Raw genomic sequence first — 18,021 nt, 5'->3', positions numbered from 1 at the left:
GGCTGACAAGCGTATTCTTCCGTAGAGCGGCGGGGACAACGATACGATGGCCGTAGAGCATCAGGTCCCCGTCGGCAGAGAGGACGTCTCGGAACACCAGTATAGGATGACGGAGCTGGGTAGGGCGAGGCGGTTGAACGGGAATCCGGAGGACACGCAGGTAAGCAGGTAGGCGTAGGCGGTGTCCACTCGACCCGCGGCCCGGAGTTCTGGAGCGTCCTGTTGGTGTTCAGCGACGAGCCATCACCGCGAGCGCCGTCGTTGCAGGCGACAACGCTCCTGACATGCGCGGCGTCCTTGTTGCAGGCGGTCTCGTCCTCCGGCGTAGGGCGGGAGACCGGGTCTTGTGAGAGGACGTCAGGTATGCAGAGCTGCTTCCCGGCGCACCACATCGCCGTGAAGACGAAGAGCGAGAGCCTCTCCTTGAGCCGCTGTAGGCAGGGGTTCTCGACGGCGTCCAGGGTGTATGTGTTAAGGATGGGGATGAGCGGACGATGGTCCAATGTGCCATGGACCGGGCTTGGCAGTGCGATCTACGTCAGTCAGCTGGAGTGTTGCGTGACGTCAGCGTCGTTCTTTAAGTTGGTCGCGGTCGTGTCGGTAACGCTCTACCAAGAGGCAGTGTATCCGATGGGTTGGGATGAAAAGCCTCTTTGTTCGCTCCTCTACTGGCCCGCCAAAGCGCGTCACACGGTAGGGCTCCACTGAACTGCATTGCGCTGCACAGTCCAACGTGCGCACTATTACACTTTTCCATCAACACCTCGTTCACGTAAGCACCGCCGGATCGTGCATTCTCGCGTTACTGTCACTCGTTCGCTTGCACGCAACTGATTAACAAACCGTGCTTGTGTTTCACTCTGGTATATTGCCAGGGTGCTTGTAATTGCAGGTAATTGCAAGTATCCTACTCACTGCGCCATGTTTGGAAGCACATTTGCCTGAGACACCAGTGAAACAGGTTGTACGATTCGTGGGTTTTGTAATCGGTGGGTTATGCGTATAGAGGACGCAAGACATGTCCCCCAAGGAGTCTAAAGTGTAACTGACCCGTGGGCAAAGGTGCTAGATGCTGTAAGCATACGAAAGAGAAGGTAGCCTTTGTTGGTTGTATGAAAGGGCTTTTTGACCGGGAGCCCCACTGTTGGTCAGCACACTATTGCATACTGTGCTCGTCTCCAACGCCAATTACAGTATATCACACTTTACATTTTTTCTCGTACTCTTCCCCCGTTTTACATCTGCTTTCTTTTTTATGCATCCTTTATCTTCTGATTTGCTTCTCTTCGTTTTTTATCATTCTCATAGTTTTCTCTCATCTTTATAACCAGTCTCTCAATGCTCGCTTCTTCTCTTCTATTGGCTTCTTCACTTCATCATCCACCACTCACTACCATTCTTTTTAATAGATTATGAAATATTAAGTCATATCTATATACAAAAGGTATTGGAAGAATTGATTATTTCTCCTTTTATACTGCTATCCCCTACTTATATATAAACCTTTATGCAGACTGCACAACGTCCGAAAGTTGCCTAAAGAAGGACGGGGAATGCGTGCACGAAGACGAGGTCGACCGCACTATGAAAGTGGTCAAAGCCAAGTGCATGGAAGGCTGTGTCTGCGTCAAACGTACTTACACTACACAAATATTAGCAGTGCTTTTCTTGAAATCTCTTTGAATAAAATGTGCATATAAAATATAAATAGACTTTTCTTGTACATTTAACTATAATCAAATAGCTCACCATGATAATGTGTTACGTTTTCTTTTATCAGAATGTTTCCAAGACAACAAATGTCTCAGAAAGGACGGAATGTGCGTGGATCATGTCGATAATCCCCGAGACATAATCGATACTAACCTGTGTGGTAGTAATTGCACGTGCGTTAAAGGTAAGAAGGGTTGACAGTTTCATACCTTTAATATGACCCACCACAATTTGTTAGTCTTGCATAAACTAACGTCGCCGACGGGGTCATGTCTACATATCTTAACTATAGATACTTCCATACATGCTATTCCAAGGGGGAATTGATTGGCCGAATACACTTTCATTAGATCCATATCAGTAACAAGGAAACCAACATGACGACATGCTTTTCTCTACTACCACCAGACTTCAGAAGCTGTCCTCAGGAAAAACCGTGTACACAAGTGGGAGGGCGATGCATAAACCGGCGTAAAGAAAAATGCAGGTTGGACGAGTATCGTGACTCGAGTCTATGCCCCAGCAGGCCCGTCTGCGTCTGCTGCATAAGTAAGAAAATTTGTGTGCTCATTCGTGATGTCAATGACTTCAATTTAGTCTTGTGTTAAGTGGCCGTCACTGAGTGTCCATGATTGCAGTGATCCTTGGTATAAATGAATGAGGTATAGATTGTCATATTTTTGTTTTGGCAGAGTGCATCCAAGACAGGAGATGCCAAGAAAGATCTGGAATGTGCGTGGGCGAGGTTGCAGATCAAGCAGATTTAATCCCTGGCGAATGGTGTCGGACCGGCTGCACATGCGTAAGAGGTATGTAGCTTTGTAAAGATTGCACATTTATTACTGTTCCGTGTTTGGAGAGCCGTGCTATGGACGAGAGTTAGAACACCACTTCTAGAAGTAATGGTCAAAACCCGATCAGGGCATTGTAGTAGTAAGGTCAAATGGTCTTAAATCTAGGTCCGCGTCCACTGTTATTTTCTTTTCCCTGTAGATCAATCCCTCCCTCCGGCTAACACTAATCCTGTTAAATTGGGTGATTTACCTAGATGAGCCAATGACCCCATTCCTCCAGCAGTTATCATGACTATACATCAAAATGAAATAAGATAGATTCATGTCTCCCTCTGAATTTCTTTTACCACTATCGTTCAACTTGTCTAGAAGAATTGTAATAGAAATATCTACTTCGACAGTACTTTCTACCACGACACAATCGTCTACTACTGTCACATCATCAACCTCTACTGCTACGAGAACCACAACGTCGACTCCTGTTGAAGGTAAGAATAGAAATACTTCTTCCTGGTTGAATAAGTGTCGACAGAAGACCTTATGGTCCATAACTAGGTCGGTTGCGAAAAAATCATCATGATAAATAGATAAATGAATAAACAAATAAAAATTGTAATGATATGAATAGTAATAGATAAATAGGTAAAGTTAGATAATAAACAAACAGGTAAGTAGTAAATAATAAGAAATTGAGAGATAATAATAAATGATAATCAAGTATATAATAATAAACATATATATAATAATAAACATATATATAATAAAAAATAATATAAAATAAATGGCAAGCATTAAAGCATCTTGCATAGGTGCTTATCTAAACGAATATTAAAGATTCGAACTGAATACATTACACTGCCTCTGCAGGAAGTTTATTCCATTCATTAACTACACGGAAGTTATTTTTACCCACTTCCAAATTATATCTATTTGCTGACAGTTTGAAACCATTAATTCTTGTCGGATTTTCATTCAGTTTGAAATTTTGTCACTTTTGATGTTTTCAATTCCCTTTAGAATCTTAAAGACCTGTATCAAATCACCTCTGAGTCTACGCATGTACATGAAAATGCACACACACACACACACACACACACAAACACACACACACGCACGCACGCACACACACACACACACACACAGCAATATCTTGGCCAGGGACTTTGCACTCAGTATACTTATTCTGCTGCAAATGGGATCAAGGTAAAACTGTAGTCACGCTTAAATCATATTTTGTATTGATAATTGATTAACCTCTTGCCAGAGTGTGAGACAAAGACACCCTGCGCTAAACGAAAAGGTATTTGCCAACCCTTGGAGGCAAGTTGCAGCACAGAGGTGATCGGCATAGGCAGACCGTTCTGTGGCGATGACACATGTCACTGTTGTCTGGGTAAGTTTTCGCAGGCCTGGGCCAACGTCTTGTCTTCTTTTAAAAGATATCTGGAAGGCTACTTTCATTAGAACATTCTCTAGGCCGTTTTAAAACATTAATGGCTTGGCAATATTAAAATTTTCCTATAAAGTATGTATTCTGTATTCTGTATTCTGTATTCTGTATTCATATATCGAATATTACGTCATGTCAGGTTTAGTGCATATCAACGCACACAAATGATCACAAAATTGAATTAGATTTCATTAATGCAGACTTGTAGTAAAGTGTAGAGCAAAACAGAGGAGAAAAAGATTTTGAAAAAAGAAAACTAGATAAGCCTGATTCACTTTTTGTCCAATTGATTATATTTTCTTATATGTGCCACATCTCTGGTTTTCTTCTAATTTCATAATTTTCTTCCTACAATGGAGTATACTTTTTATTGCAAGAGGGATCTTGTATTACATAATATCTACTAAATTGTCCATTGCACCAACACCAAATGATTCTATTAAATCATCCAGTATACCATGAACTAAGTCAAGGTTGTCCACATCCCACAGAAGAACTACCAACCACCTCCACGACCACGACAACGTCGACCCCTGTTGTAGGTAAGAATAGAAAGCCTTTTCTCTATATCAAATACACCCATCTATCTACACGGATTTTTTATGAACATCACATCCCAGTCTATTTCTTCAGAGAATTTCTTCAACGAATGAACAATGATCATATCAACATTTATTTTTACAGAATCATCCACCTCCACAGAATCGTCTACCTCTGTCACCACATCAACCTCAACCACCACAGCTACGACGTCGACCCCTGTTGAAGGTAGGGATAGAAAGCCTTTTCCTTGTACGAGTGTCACCTACACCGATGTATCCACATAAACTTATCTCACCTCAAACATATCTTACATCTTTCAAATGAACACTGCAGTGACCACCCTGTACTTTCAACATTAGCTTGAACTTCCAAATAGGAGTTCACGAATAATACAATTTATGATTTGCTTCCCATGTCAGAATGCGAGACAAAGAACAAATGCCAAAGGGAAGGTGGAACTTGTCGACACCGCTCGAAAGATTGTGGCACAAAAGTCTTGGGTGTTGGCCAACCTTTCTGCAGCCACGATAAATGCATCTGTTGCGAGAGTAAGTACAGTATATGGGATATGTTATATGGAGATGCTTTAGGATACTCCTTCCTCGGTTCTTTACCTTCAACTTGATAAGTCTGTTTTAACACAATATCAAACATAATATCAAGCTAATTCTTAGTGATGGAAAGACACAGCAAAATGCAACGTCTTTTCATCTGTGTCTATATACCTAGAGTTTTAGCCCTCTTATAAGGGAGGTAGATAATTCAGAGGCACATAGTACCTATTCCCACCCATTTGACTCCCCCTATTCCACCACCCTTTCTACCCCTCCCATCTCAGTTCCTGATAGATAACGGGTCACCCCTGCATCCGCCAACTGTTCTGGGTCAAACGCAATGCAGCAAGACACACTACAATCACAGCAAGGAGGCTTCACTTAATCGTCGACCCCCTCACCGTCTCCTCATGCAGAAAAAGAGAAGACAGCGAGAAATCCCTTCGGGCTGCGTCAAAATATCATTCACACATTAACACTCCCTAATCCCCATCCCCCATACCTCCTTCCCTTCCATAACAGTATGTTTCATACACAGTCATTCTCCACTCATTCCTATCTCTTGCCTTCTCCTTTCCTTGCTTAACAAATATTCCCGTCGTACTCAACGCCCTTTTAACACCATCCATCCATCTCATCCTTAGTCGTCCCCTCAACTTCACTTTCCGCACCTCTGCCTTCCACACCTCTTTTACTAATCTTTCACCTCTCATTCTTTCTATGTATCCAGATATCCTAATAATCTTTCACCAGCTCTATCTACCACTTCCTTTTCCCCTCCCGTTCTCATTATCACCTCCTCGTTTCTCACTCTATCCAACCTAGTAACTCCTACCATATCTCTCAGACATTTCGTCTCAAACACATTTAAACTTTTCTTCTCTGCTTCTCTTAAGTTCCAAGTCTCTGGCCCATACAATGCCGTCAGCACAATCACCCCTTCATACAATCTCCTCTTTGCATCCATTCCCACTTGCCTATTTCTCATAACACTTTTTAATATCCCCAAAGCATTTACTTACTTCTCTCAATCTACAATTTACCTCCACCTTCATTTCTCCCTTTCCTGCCACATGCGATCCCAAATACCTAAAGCTTTCCACTTTCTCTAACCTCTCTCTTTTTAGATTTCCTTCCAATTAACAGCCTTCCTCTAACCTTGTACACCTCATCACCTTGCTTTTACCCACATTTACCTTCAACTTTCTCCTATCACATACCTTTCTAAACCCCATCACTAATTTCCTTAATTCCTCCTCCGACTCTGCCACGAACGCAGTGTCGTCAGCAAACAACAACTTGATCACTTCCAACTCTTCTCCACTTTCTTTAACAGTCTTCAGTTCCCTGCCCATTGCCTTGCCTTTAGCTCCCGCAGCACTCCATCCATGTACACATTGAACGGCCATGGCGACATGACACAGCTCTGACGCAGTCCCACCTTTACCTCACACCATTGGCTCTCTCCATTTTCCATTCTAACACAGCCTGTACTACTCTCGTCAAAACTGCTACACACATATTTGTCCCCTTTTCCCATGTAAAGCGAAACTATACAAGCACTTCACCAGTCCTATGAGACTCTACTCTCCCTTACACATACATTAAACAACCTCACAGCCAGTCAATTATTACTGTAACTACCTTCCTCAGACACTTCGCATGGCACCCATCTAATCCAGGAGCTTTACCTGTTTTCATCATTTTCAGAGCTACTTGCACCTTATGTCCTCCCTTTTCCTCTTCCATCACCGTCATTTTCATAGCGCCTCCCACTGCTACCACCAATCCCTCCCCATCCTCCTTCACATTCAATAGCTCTCTGAAATACTCCACCCATCTTCCCCTTACCGCTTCCTCTTCCGTCAAGATCTGTCCATCTACAACTTTTACTTTTTCTCCTCTACTTGACTCACCTCCCCTTCCTCCCTTCATTTCTTTCCTAAACATCTTTTTATTGTTTTCTGTTCGCAAGCAAAGTTGCTTGGGCCAGCAGTGAAACAGGTTTTACGATTCGTGGGTTTATCAATCGGTAGGTTATGCGTACAGAGAAGGCACGACATGTTTCACAGGTTTCTAAAGAGTAACTAGCCCGTGGGCGAAGGTGCTAGATGATGTAAGCACACAAAAGAGAAGGGAGCCTTTGTTGGATGTATGAAAGGGCTTTTCGTCCGGTGTCGTCGCTGTTGGTCAGAGCACGCCATACAGCATTGCACACCATTGCAAAGTGTGTTAGTTTCCTATGCCAATTACACTTTACCACACCTGGTATCCGTGAGGCTAGGCGAGCGGCGGTGGGCGAGTGGATTCGCGCACGAGGGCCGCAGGTCCACCATCGAGGGATGTGGCGTGACAGTGGCGGCGTCGCAGAGGGGCGGGGCCACCGGGCGGAGGTGTCGCCGATTACGCCACCAGATTCTCCCGGAGAGGGGCCGGGCGTTCTTGTCGTATCGCCGGAGCGTCTGGGTGACCCGAGCTGCGGGCGGCGATCGTACTCCTCCAAGCGCGCTTGCCATTCCACCGAGAAGGACTCCGAGTGGGCCGGGACGCATGTGCGGAAGGATCGACCGTACAGGACCTGGGCGGGTGAGTGGCTGGCCTGGGACGGAGACCGCGGTCGAACTCCTCGCAGTGGTTCTTGCCGGAAGGTGCGGTCTTAAGGATGAGGTGCTAAAACCAGGAAGGACTTTCCTGCGACGTGAAAGAAGTCGGCAGACACGGACTCGAAGGGCCCGGTGGGGTGGTCGTCACACAGCAGAGGCTCATGCTGATGGCTGAGGCGCAGCACCTGGCATGGCTCGCAGGCCTCCACCGTGCTCTTGATGTCGGAGTCAATGCTGGGCAGGAATATTGCTTCTTGAGCCCGTCGCTTGGTGGCTTCCACGCCGCGGTGGCTGTCGTGGAGGCGGGTAAGCGCGTTCTTCGTAGAGCGGCGGGGACAACGATATGCTGGCCGTAGAGTAACAGGTCCCCATCGGCAGAGAGGGCATCCCGGAGCACCAGTACAGGAGGACGGAGCTGGGCAAGGCGAGGCGGTTGGACGGGAACCCGGAGGACACGCAGGTAACCAGGTGGCCGTAGGCTGGGTCCACTCGTGCCCGCGGCCCAGGGTTCTGCACCATCTTGTTGGCGTTGGACGACGGGCCATCACCACGAGCGCCATCGTTGCCGGCGACATCGCTCCTGACATGCGCGGCGTCCTTGTGGCAGTCGGTGTCGTCCTCCGGCGTAAGGCGGGAGACCGGGTCTTGTGAGAGGACGTCAGGTATGCAGAACTGCTTCCCGCCGCACCACATCGCCGTGAAGACGAAGGGCGAGAGCCTCTCCTTGAGCTGCTGTATGTGGGGGTTCTCGACGGTGTCCAGGGTGTATGAGTTAAGGTTGGGAATGAGCGGGCGATGGTCCGTCAGCAACCGAATGGCACACTGGACGAGATGCAGGTGCCCCTGACTTTGGTCCTAGCGGATAGCGTACCCCATGCTGTATAGGCTCGACGCATCCGGCTGCAGTACCACTAGCAGGATGGGGTAAAAGGGCGCCAGTACAGAGCTCGCTTGCCGTCGGCGAAAGCCTTGTCGTGATCCGTGGTCCAAGTGAATGAGCGCTTGGGACTCAGCAGAGGCCGTAAAAGTTGAGCCGCCGCTGTTATGGCCGGAGTGAAGTCCGCCAGTTGGTTCGCCAAGCCTATGAAAGAATGTACATCGGTCAAGTATAGCCCTTACCTTGTCCTCGTCGGCGGATATACCGTCGGCGGAGAGGCGGTAGCCACAGAACCTGACGCTGGGGTTGACGACCGTGAATTTCTTCTTGTTAAGGGTGATGCCGTGGCTGCGGCATCTGGTAAGCATGTGGTGGATCCTCCGGAACTGGGCGGGGAGGCCTTCGTCGAACAGGAGGATACCATCCACCACTTTAACACAGTTAGCCACGCCTTGCAGAGCCGCGTCTCTCTGGAGGCAGTAGGTGTCACCAGGTCGTAAGGAGGGCGCGGGAGGCGGCTGACGTGGGGGTGCGCACGCCTGGCGTTGAGCACTTTTATATGCTCAGACGGTGCACACATGCGAGTTGCCCTGGTGCTCCAAAACTGTCCCCCTCGCCGACTCGTTCGAGCGCCAGTTGGTCACTACTTCCTGCAGTGACCCGGTTACGGGGAGGAAGCTGATGCGTTGTACGAGTTCCTCTTCCCCGACGGCCATGAGTATGACCGTTTTCATCTGGGCCTCCGCGCAAGCGACGGCGCCTACGGCGCACAGGTCTACCTACTAGGCCTTGTGCTTGGTGCGGCCGTAGAAGTCGTCGAAGGACTCGCCTTGCGCTTGCCTGCATTACAATAGATCACGGCGGCGGAGGACCTCGACTCGCGCGTCTCGGAGGTGGAGTTGCAGCCGGTCCAGCACTTCGTCGGCCGAGAGCGGGGTATCGTGGGGGGTGTCCAGTGAGTTCCGCAAAACCGCCTGTACGCCGAGAGACAAGCACAATCTGACTTGTGTAAGCTGTAAGTCGTGCGGCATCCTATTGACGCTGGCCATAGCGGCGTAGTCGGCCCAGCCGCGGCGCCACGACAGGAACGACTGGAAATGGGCGTCGGACTGCAACGGCGGCGAGCACGGAACCGCAAGGTTACCCGGCGGCTGAGGGGCGGGCGGCGCTCCGGTTACAGGCGAGGCCGGGACGAATAGAATCGGCTGAGGCCTCGATGGAGGGGACGTCGAGCGGGTGACGAGGGCTAGGACTTGTTGCAGGGTCTTCGCCATTGCGTCAACTTTCGCAGGGTCTTCCCTCTGTGCGTCTTGTTTCACCGCTAGGCGAAGCCCAACGTCGCAGCAGCCATCCCGCGGAAACGTCACGTTTGGTGTGAGCGTGGGCGGGGCGGGTAATTTGACGTCGCCCTCTAGCGACAAAGGTGAATCATGGACCGGGCTTGGCGGTGCGGTCTACGTCAGTCAGCTAGGGTGTTGCGTGACGTCAGCGTCGTTCTCTATGTTGGTCGCGGTTGTGTCGAGAGCGCTCTACCGAGAGGCAGTGTATCCGTAGGGTTGGGATGAAAGGCCTGTTTGTTCGCTTCTCTACGGGGCCACCAAAGCGTGTCACACGGTAGGGCTTCACTGAACTGTACTGCACTGCACGGTCATAAGTGTGCACTATTGCGGTTTCCTTCAACACCTCGTTCACGTAAGCACCACCGGATCCTGAAGTGTCGCGTTTCTGTCACTCGTTCGCTTCCACGCCACCGATTAACGAACCGTGCTTATGTTTCACTGTTGTACGTTACAAGGGTGCTTGTAATTGCAATTAATTGCAAGTATCCTACTCACTGCGCCATGTTCGTAAGTAAAGTTGCCTGGGGAATCAGTGAAACAGGTTGTACGATTCGTGAGTTTATTAATCAGTAGGTTATGCGTACAGAAGAGGCACGACATGTCCCCAAGGAGTCTAAAGAGTAACTGGCCCGTGGGCGAAGGTGCTAGATGCTATAAGCATACAAAAGAGAAGGTAGCTTTTGTTGGGTGTATGAAAGGGCTTTTTGACCGGGGGCCTCGCTGTTGGTCAGAGCACGCCATTACATCATTGCACACTATTGCATACTGTGCTCGTCTCCAGCGCATATTACAGTATATCACACTTTCAAAGTTTTCTCATACTCTTCCCCCATTTTACATTTGCTTTCTTTTTTATGCATCCTTTATCTTTTGTTTTGCTTCTCTTCCTTTTTTATAATTCTCATGGTTTTCTCTCATCTTACCTTTATGCAGACTGCACAACGTCCGAAAGTTGCCTAAAGAAGGACGGGGAATGTGTACACCACGACGAGGTCGACCCCACTATGAAAGTGGTCAAAGCCAAGTGCATGGAAGGCTGTGTCTGCGTCAAACGTACTTACACTACACAATTATTAGCTGTACTTTTCTTGAGAACCCTTTGAAGAAAATGGGTATATAAAATATTAATAGACCTTTGTTGCACATCTAACTTTAATCCAATAACTCACCATGATAATCTCTTACGTTTTCTTTTATCAGGATGTTTCCAAGACAACAAATGTATCGATAGGGACGGAATGTGCGTGGATCATGTTGATAATCCCCGAGACATAATCGATATCAACCTGTGTGGCAGTAATTGCACGTGCGTTAAAGGTAAGTAGGGTTAATTGTTTCATAACATCAACATGACCCACCACAGCTTGTCAGTAATGCATAAACTAAGGCCCCCTGCGTGGACATGTCTACGTGTCTTCACTGCAGATACTTCCATTCATGCTGTTCAAAGGGGTAACTGATTTGACCGAATACACTTTCATTACATCCATATCAGTAACAACGAAACCAACATGATGACATGCTTTTCTCTACCACCAGACCTCAGAAGGTGTCCTCAGGAAAAACCGTGTACACAAATGGGAGGGCGATGCATAAACCGGCGTAAAGAAAAATGCACTCTGGACGAGTATCGTGACTCGAGTCTATGCCCCAGCAGGCCCGTCTGCGTCTGCTGCATAAGTAAGAAAATTTGTGTGCTCATTCGTGATGTCAATGACTCCAATTTAGCCTTGTGTTAACTGGCCGTCACTGAGTGTCCATGATTGCAGTGGTCCTTAGTATAAATGAATGAGGTGTTGATTGTTATATATTGTTTTGGCAGAGTGCATGCAAGACAGGAGATGTCAAGAGAGATCCGGAATGTGCGTGGGCGAGGTTGTAGATCAAGCAGATGTAATCCCTGGCAAATGGTGTCGGACCGGCTGTACATGCGTAAGAGGTATGTAGCTTTGTAAAGATTTCACATTCATTACAGTCGCATGTTTGTACAGTCGTGTGGTAGACGAGGAGATGAGAGCACCACTTTTGGAAGTGATGGTCTAACCCCGACCAGGACATGGTGACAGTAGGGTCAAATAGTCTAGTCCAGGTCCGCTTCCACTGTTCTTTTATTCTCCCTGCAGAGCCATCCTTCCCTCCCACTAACACTAACCCCGTTAAATTGGGTGTTTTTACCTGGATGATCCCATCACCTCATACCTCCGAGAGTTATTATGACTAGAAATCTAAAAGGAAAAAGAAAACATCATGTCTCCGTCTGAATTTCATTTACCATTATGGTTCAACTTGTGTAAAAGAATAGTAATCAAAACAATTACCTTTACAGCACCATCTACATCGACACAGTCGTCTACTTCTGTCACACCATCAACCTCTACCATTATGACCACCCCAACTTCCACTGCTTTTAAAGGTAGGAGTACAATTTCTTTTTCCCCGTGTATTACATCTATCTCTTACACCTATCCATTTATACAAACGCAGTCCCGCCCACCCTCACGATTTTTAGTCAACATAACTTCCACACGGTGGTATATACCGGTAGACTATATTCAGCGTCTAAATCAAATAATTGCCTGTAGTATGCAAACCGTTCTGTCGCCACGACGAATGCAACTATATTGGCAGAAGTAGTCTCCTGATTAGGAAGGGGAAAGCTTTAAGAGATCATAAAAAGAACTCAATTAAATGTCTAAAGGATTTAAACAAATTCTTTTTTCTATGAAAATGCATAAATACTTGCAATGGTTTAGGAGGCAATATAACCAAAACTAAAACAATACATGAAATCAAACCAAAATATAGTAATTGGAAAATAGAGATAAAGACCAAGTTGGAGCCATCCATGAATTTGGAACTAGATATGATTAATTGGCGAGGAATAACAAATACCACAGGAGTATTGTACTTTTTCTGTATACTACAATTAGGTAAGTACAATTACGTAGACACCCAGACGCACATCCACATGCACAAACACAAACACACACACAAACACGAACACACACACAAACACACACACACACACACACACACACACACACACACACACACACACAAACACACACACACACACACACACACTTACAAACTGTATGTGCTGAGCAGGTTAAAATCATTAGGAACACCTACATCTGAGCTACAGGAGGTCTACAAAACCTTCATACTCCCCCACCCTCATGTATGCCTCACCAGCCTGGTCCAGCTCACTCACCCTCACACAGAGACAAAAGTTGGAGAGGGTACAAAAGAGAACGTGCAGGATTATCCTGGGCGTGGAGTACAGCGGTTACGACCACGCTCTTGCCACCCTTACTCTATCTAGGGTGTCACAGCGGCACGGTGAGGCACTAAAAAAATTTGGGGAAAGCCTGCTTACCCACCCTAGACACCGTCACTTCCCCCCTCCCGACGCTCCACCAACTCGCCACGCCACTAGACACAGAAATAGGCTCGTACCAATCAAAGCGCCAAGGACTGACCGCTACAAAAACAGTGCCATCCCATCCATTGTGCACATAATCAACTCTATGTAAACTTGTACCGCATATATGCTCTAAGTTTTATATTTTTAATCAGCTTTTGTAATGTAGTATTCTCAGTGTACTACTGCAATTGAAATATACTTTTTATTATTATTATTATTATTATTATTATTATTATTATTATTATTATTATTATTATTATTATTATTATTATTATTATTATTATTATTATTATTATTATTATTATCATCATCATCATTATTATTATTATTATTACACACACATACACAAACACACACATACACACACACACACACACACACACACACACATACACATACACATACATGCACACAAACAAACATGCAAACGCACACTATTACGAACTGGGTAATTCAGGCTATACACCTCCACGACTCCCACTTAATACACCATGTATATATAAAAGAGATGGCAGTTGAGGACACCACATTCCATCACTAATTTTAGTTGAGGAACTTAGTTGAAAATTAAAGAAACGAATGGATAAACATAGATAAATTATACACAATAAGCGCTCGACCATTACGAACAGGGAGATTCAGCACGTCTACTATCTAGTACACCTTCTGTATATGGAGTAAAACAACAGTTGAATGCATTGCATCCCAATGTTGGTACTAGATTAGGACAAACTGGGAGGTTGGGTGATTATTGTTGCGAGAAATGACACAACGTTTAAGAAAACTATTCTAAGCCACAGTAAGGCTGAACCAGTCAATCTGAAAATTACAGACAGTGGGCTACAAAAAAGACACCTCATGACATCGGAGAGTGCATGCATCTTGGAAGCAACCTCGTGTATCATGTGGACAACCTACAACCACATATCAGTTAGGACTCTTGTTTCCTATAGTGTAGACACAAGTACCACCAAATCTCAATCAAAGATGATAGAACACAAGTATTGAACATAGTAACATCTTAGTCAGGTACTTCGTACTTAGTATACTTGCTTTGCAAACGGGATCAAAGTAAAGCTGTAGTCGCGCTTAAGTAAAATCTTATATTGATAACTGATTAACCTCTTGCCAGAGTGTGAGACAAAGACACCCTGCGCTAAACGTCAAGGAGTATGCCTACCCTTGGAAGTAGGTTGCAGCACGGAGGTCATCGGCAGAGGCAGACCGTTCTGCGCCGATGATACATGTCAGTGTTGTTTGGGTAAGTTTCCTCAGGCCAGCGTCTTCTCTTTCTCCCATAAGATATCTGGAAGGCTGCTTTCACCACACATGACGTCAAAAGTTATTTCAAGTCCTTTCAAATCTGATTACTTTGGCATCATTTCCAGCTTGTCTATATTGTCTTCAATAAATATATAATACAAACTATCAATATTAGTACTGGTACCAACAGCGCCCTTATAGATATGTTTTCAGGTGCCATGATATCCTGCATGCAATTTAAGATTACATAAAGTCCATCATTTATCCTGTATATCCGTGGATTTGCAACCACACTTAAAATAATTAAGTCATAATTTTTTGTGTATATCAACAAAGATATTATCACAAAGTTCAACTCGTATGCGTTAATATAGACTTGTAGTAAAGTGTAACGTAAAAAGAAAGAGATCAGCCTTTACAAAATTAGGTGTCGAGATTTTGTTCTAACATAGACATTTTATAATTGGCTCTAATCCGTAAGGGTACCCCCAACACAGTCCCTAAAGCCTTAGCTGAATGCTACTATGCTACTATACCTCTCTTGAAGGTAAGAATAGAAAGCCTTTTCTCTATACCAAATACACCCACCTATCCACACAGTTTTCTTCTTCATAAACATCACATCCCAGTCTATTTCTTCAGAGAATTTCTTCATTGAATGAACAATGATCATAACAACATTTATTTTTACAGAACTATCCACCTCCACAGAATCGTCTACCTCTGTAACCACATCACCCTCAACCACCACAGCTACGACGTCGACCCCTGTTGAAGGTAGGGATAGAAAGCCTTTTCCTTGTACGAGTGTCACCTACACCGATGTATCCACACAAATTTATCTCACCTCAAACATATTTTACATCTTTTAAATGAACATTACAGTGAGCACCCTGTACTTTCAATATTGGCTTGGACTTCCAAATAGGAGTTCACGAATAATACAATTGATGATTTGCTTCCCATGTCAGAATGCGAGACAAAGAACAAATGCCAAAGGGAAGGTGGAACTTGTCGACACCGCTCGAAAGATTGTGGCACAAAAGTCTTGGGTGTAGGCCAACCTTTCTGCACCCACGATAAATGCATCTGTTGCGAGAGTGAGTACACTATATGGAAGATGTTATATAGAGATGCTTTAGGATACTATTTTCTTATATCACGCTCGTACTCCTTGATCGATTCTTTACCTTCAACTTGATTAGTCTGATTTTAACGCAATGTTAAGCACAATATCAAACCAATTCTTACTGATGGTAAGACACAGGAAAAGGGCATTTCTTTTAATCTATGTCTATATACCAATAGTTTTAACTTTTTCATAAAGAAGGTAGCTAATTCAGAGGCACGTACCTATTCCCACCCATTTGACTACTCCCCTCCACCACCCTTTCTACCTCTCACATCTCAGTTCCTCAAGGATGAGGGGTCACCCCCTGCATCCGCCAACTGTGTCATCCATCTCATCCTCGGTCGTCCCCTCAACTTCACTTTCCGCACTTCTGCCTTCCACACCTCTTTTACTAATCTTTCATCTCTCATTCTTTCTATGTGTCCAAATATCCCAATAATCTTTCACCAGCTCTATCTACCATTTCCTTTTCCCCTCCCGTTCACATTATCACTTCCTCGTTTCCAACCTAGTAACTCCTACCATATCTCTCAGACATTTAATCTAAAACACATTAAAAAAATTCTTCTCTGCCTCTCTTAAGTTCCAAGTCTCTTCATATTCAATAGCTCTCTGAAATACTCCACCCATCTTTCCCTTACCGCTTCCTCTTCCGTCAAGATCTGTCCATCTACAACTTTTACTTCTTCTCGTCTATTGTCTCACCTCCCCTTCCTCCCTTGATTTCCTTCCTAAACATCTTTTTATTTATTTCTGTTCGCAAGCAAAGTTGCTTGGGTCAGCAGTGAAGCAGGTTGTACGATTCGTGGGTTTATCAATCGGTAGGTTATGCGTACATAGAAGGCACGACATGTTTCACAAGAGTCTAAAGAGTAACTAGCCCGTGGGCGAAGGTGCTAGATGCTGTAAGCACACAAAAGAGAAGGAAGCCTTTGTTGGAAGTATGAAAGGTCTTTTTGTCCGGTGTCGTCGCTGTTGGTCAGAGCACGCCACACAGCATGGCAAACCATTGCGACGAGCCATCACCGCGAGCGCCGTCGTTGCAGGCGACAACGCTCCTGACATGCGCGGCGTCCTTGTTGCAGGCGGTCTCGTCCTCCGGCGTAGGGCGGGAGACCGGGTCTTGTGAGAGGACGTCAGGTATGCAGAGCTGCTTCCCGGCGCACCACATCGCCGTGAAGACGAAGAGCGAGAGCCTCTCCTTGAGCCGCTGTAAGCGGGGGTTCTCGACGGCGTCCAGGGTGTATGTGTTAAGGATGGGGATGAGCGGACGATGGTCCAATGTGCCATGGACCGGGCTTGGCAGTGCGATCTACGTCAGTCAGCTGGAGTGTTGCGTGACGTCAGTGTCGTTCTTTAAGTTGGTCGCGGTCGTGTCGGGGAACGCTCTACCAAGAGGCAGTGTATCCGATGGGTTGGGATGAAAGGCCTCTGTTCGCTCCTCTACTGGCCCGCCAAAGCGCGTCACACGGTAGGGCTCCACTGAACTGCATTGCGCTGCACAGTCCAACGTGCGCACTATTACACTTTTCATTCAACACCTCGTTCACGTAAGCACCACCGGATCGTGCATCCTCGCGTTACTGTCACTCGTTCGCTTGCACGCAACTGATTAACAAACCGTGCTTGTGTTTCACTCTGGTATATTGCCAGGGTGCTTGTAATTGCAGGCAATTGCAAGTATCCTACTCACTGCGCCATGTTTGGAAGCAAAGTTGCCTGGGGCACATGTGAAACAGGTTGTACGATTCGTGGGTTTTGTAATCGGTGGGTTATGCGTATAGAGGACGCAAGACATGTCCCCCAAGGAGTCTAAAGTGTAACTGACCCTTGGGCAAAGGTGCTAGATGCTGTAAGCATACGAAAGAGAAGGTAGCCTTTGTTGGTTGTATGAAAGGGCTTTTTGACCGGGAGCCCCGCTGTTGGTCAGCACACTATTGCATACTGTGCTCGTCTCCAACGCCAATTACAGTATATCACACTTTACAATTTTCTTCATACTCTTCCCCCGTTTTACATCTGCCTTCTTTTTTATGCATCCATTATCTTCTGATTTGCTTCTCTTCGTTTTTTATCATTCTCATAGTTTTCTCTCATCTTTATAACCAGTCTCTCAATGCTCGCTTCTTCTCTTCTATTGGCTTCTTCACTTCATCATCCACCACTCACTACCATTCTTTTTAATAGATTATAAAATATTAAGTAATATGTATATACGAAAGGTACTGGAAGAATTGATTATTTCTCCTTTTATACTGCTATCCCCTACTTATAAACCTTTATGCAGACTGCACAACGTCCGAAAGTTGCCTAAAGAAGGACGGG

At 45.7% G+C, this 18,021-nt stretch overlaps 1 protein-coding gene across 1 annotated transcript; it reads left to right on the top strand.

Annotated features, from left to right (window-relative positions):
• Positions 1-11,707: 11,707 nt before the first annotated feature.
• Positions 11,708-15,765, top strand: LOC143030504 (uncharacterized). The gene is made up of 5 exons (XM_076193655.1): positions 11,708-11,813; positions 12,201-12,287; positions 14,434-14,562; positions 15,258-15,341; positions 15,536-15,765. Exons 1-5 carry the CDS (start codon positions 11,735-11,737, stop codon positions 15,763-15,765), a joined length of 609 nt encoding a protein of 202 aa, XP_076049770.1. The 5' UTR covers positions 11,708-11,734.
• The last annotated feature ends 2,256 nt before the right edge of the window (positions 15,766-18,021 follow it).

This window comes from Oratosquilla oratoria, chromosome 12, assembly GCF_046742065.1.
Source record: "Oratosquilla oratoria isolate Oo_2021 chromosome 12, ASM4674206v1, whole genome shotgun sequence".
NCBI lineage: Eukaryota > Metazoa > Arthropoda > Malacostraca > Stomatopoda > Squillidae > Oratosquilla > Oratosquilla oratoria.
This window is presented reverse-complemented; position numbering and strand designations above follow the sequence as displayed.

Bases quoted from the DNA above. Each gene is read 5' to 3' on its own strand.
- LOC143030504 (XM_076193655.1), top strand. From the start codon at position 11,735: ATGTGCGTGGGCGAGGTTGTAGATCAAGCAGATGTAATCCCTGGCAAA. The intron at 11,814-12,200 runs GTATGTAGCTTT...TTACCTTTACAG, and splicing joins CGGCTGTACATGCGTAAGAG to CACCATCTACATCGACACAG. The intron at 12,288-14,433 runs GTAGGAGTACAA...ACCTCTTGCCAG, and splicing joins AACTTCCACTGCTTTTAAAG to AGTGTGAGACAAAGACACCC.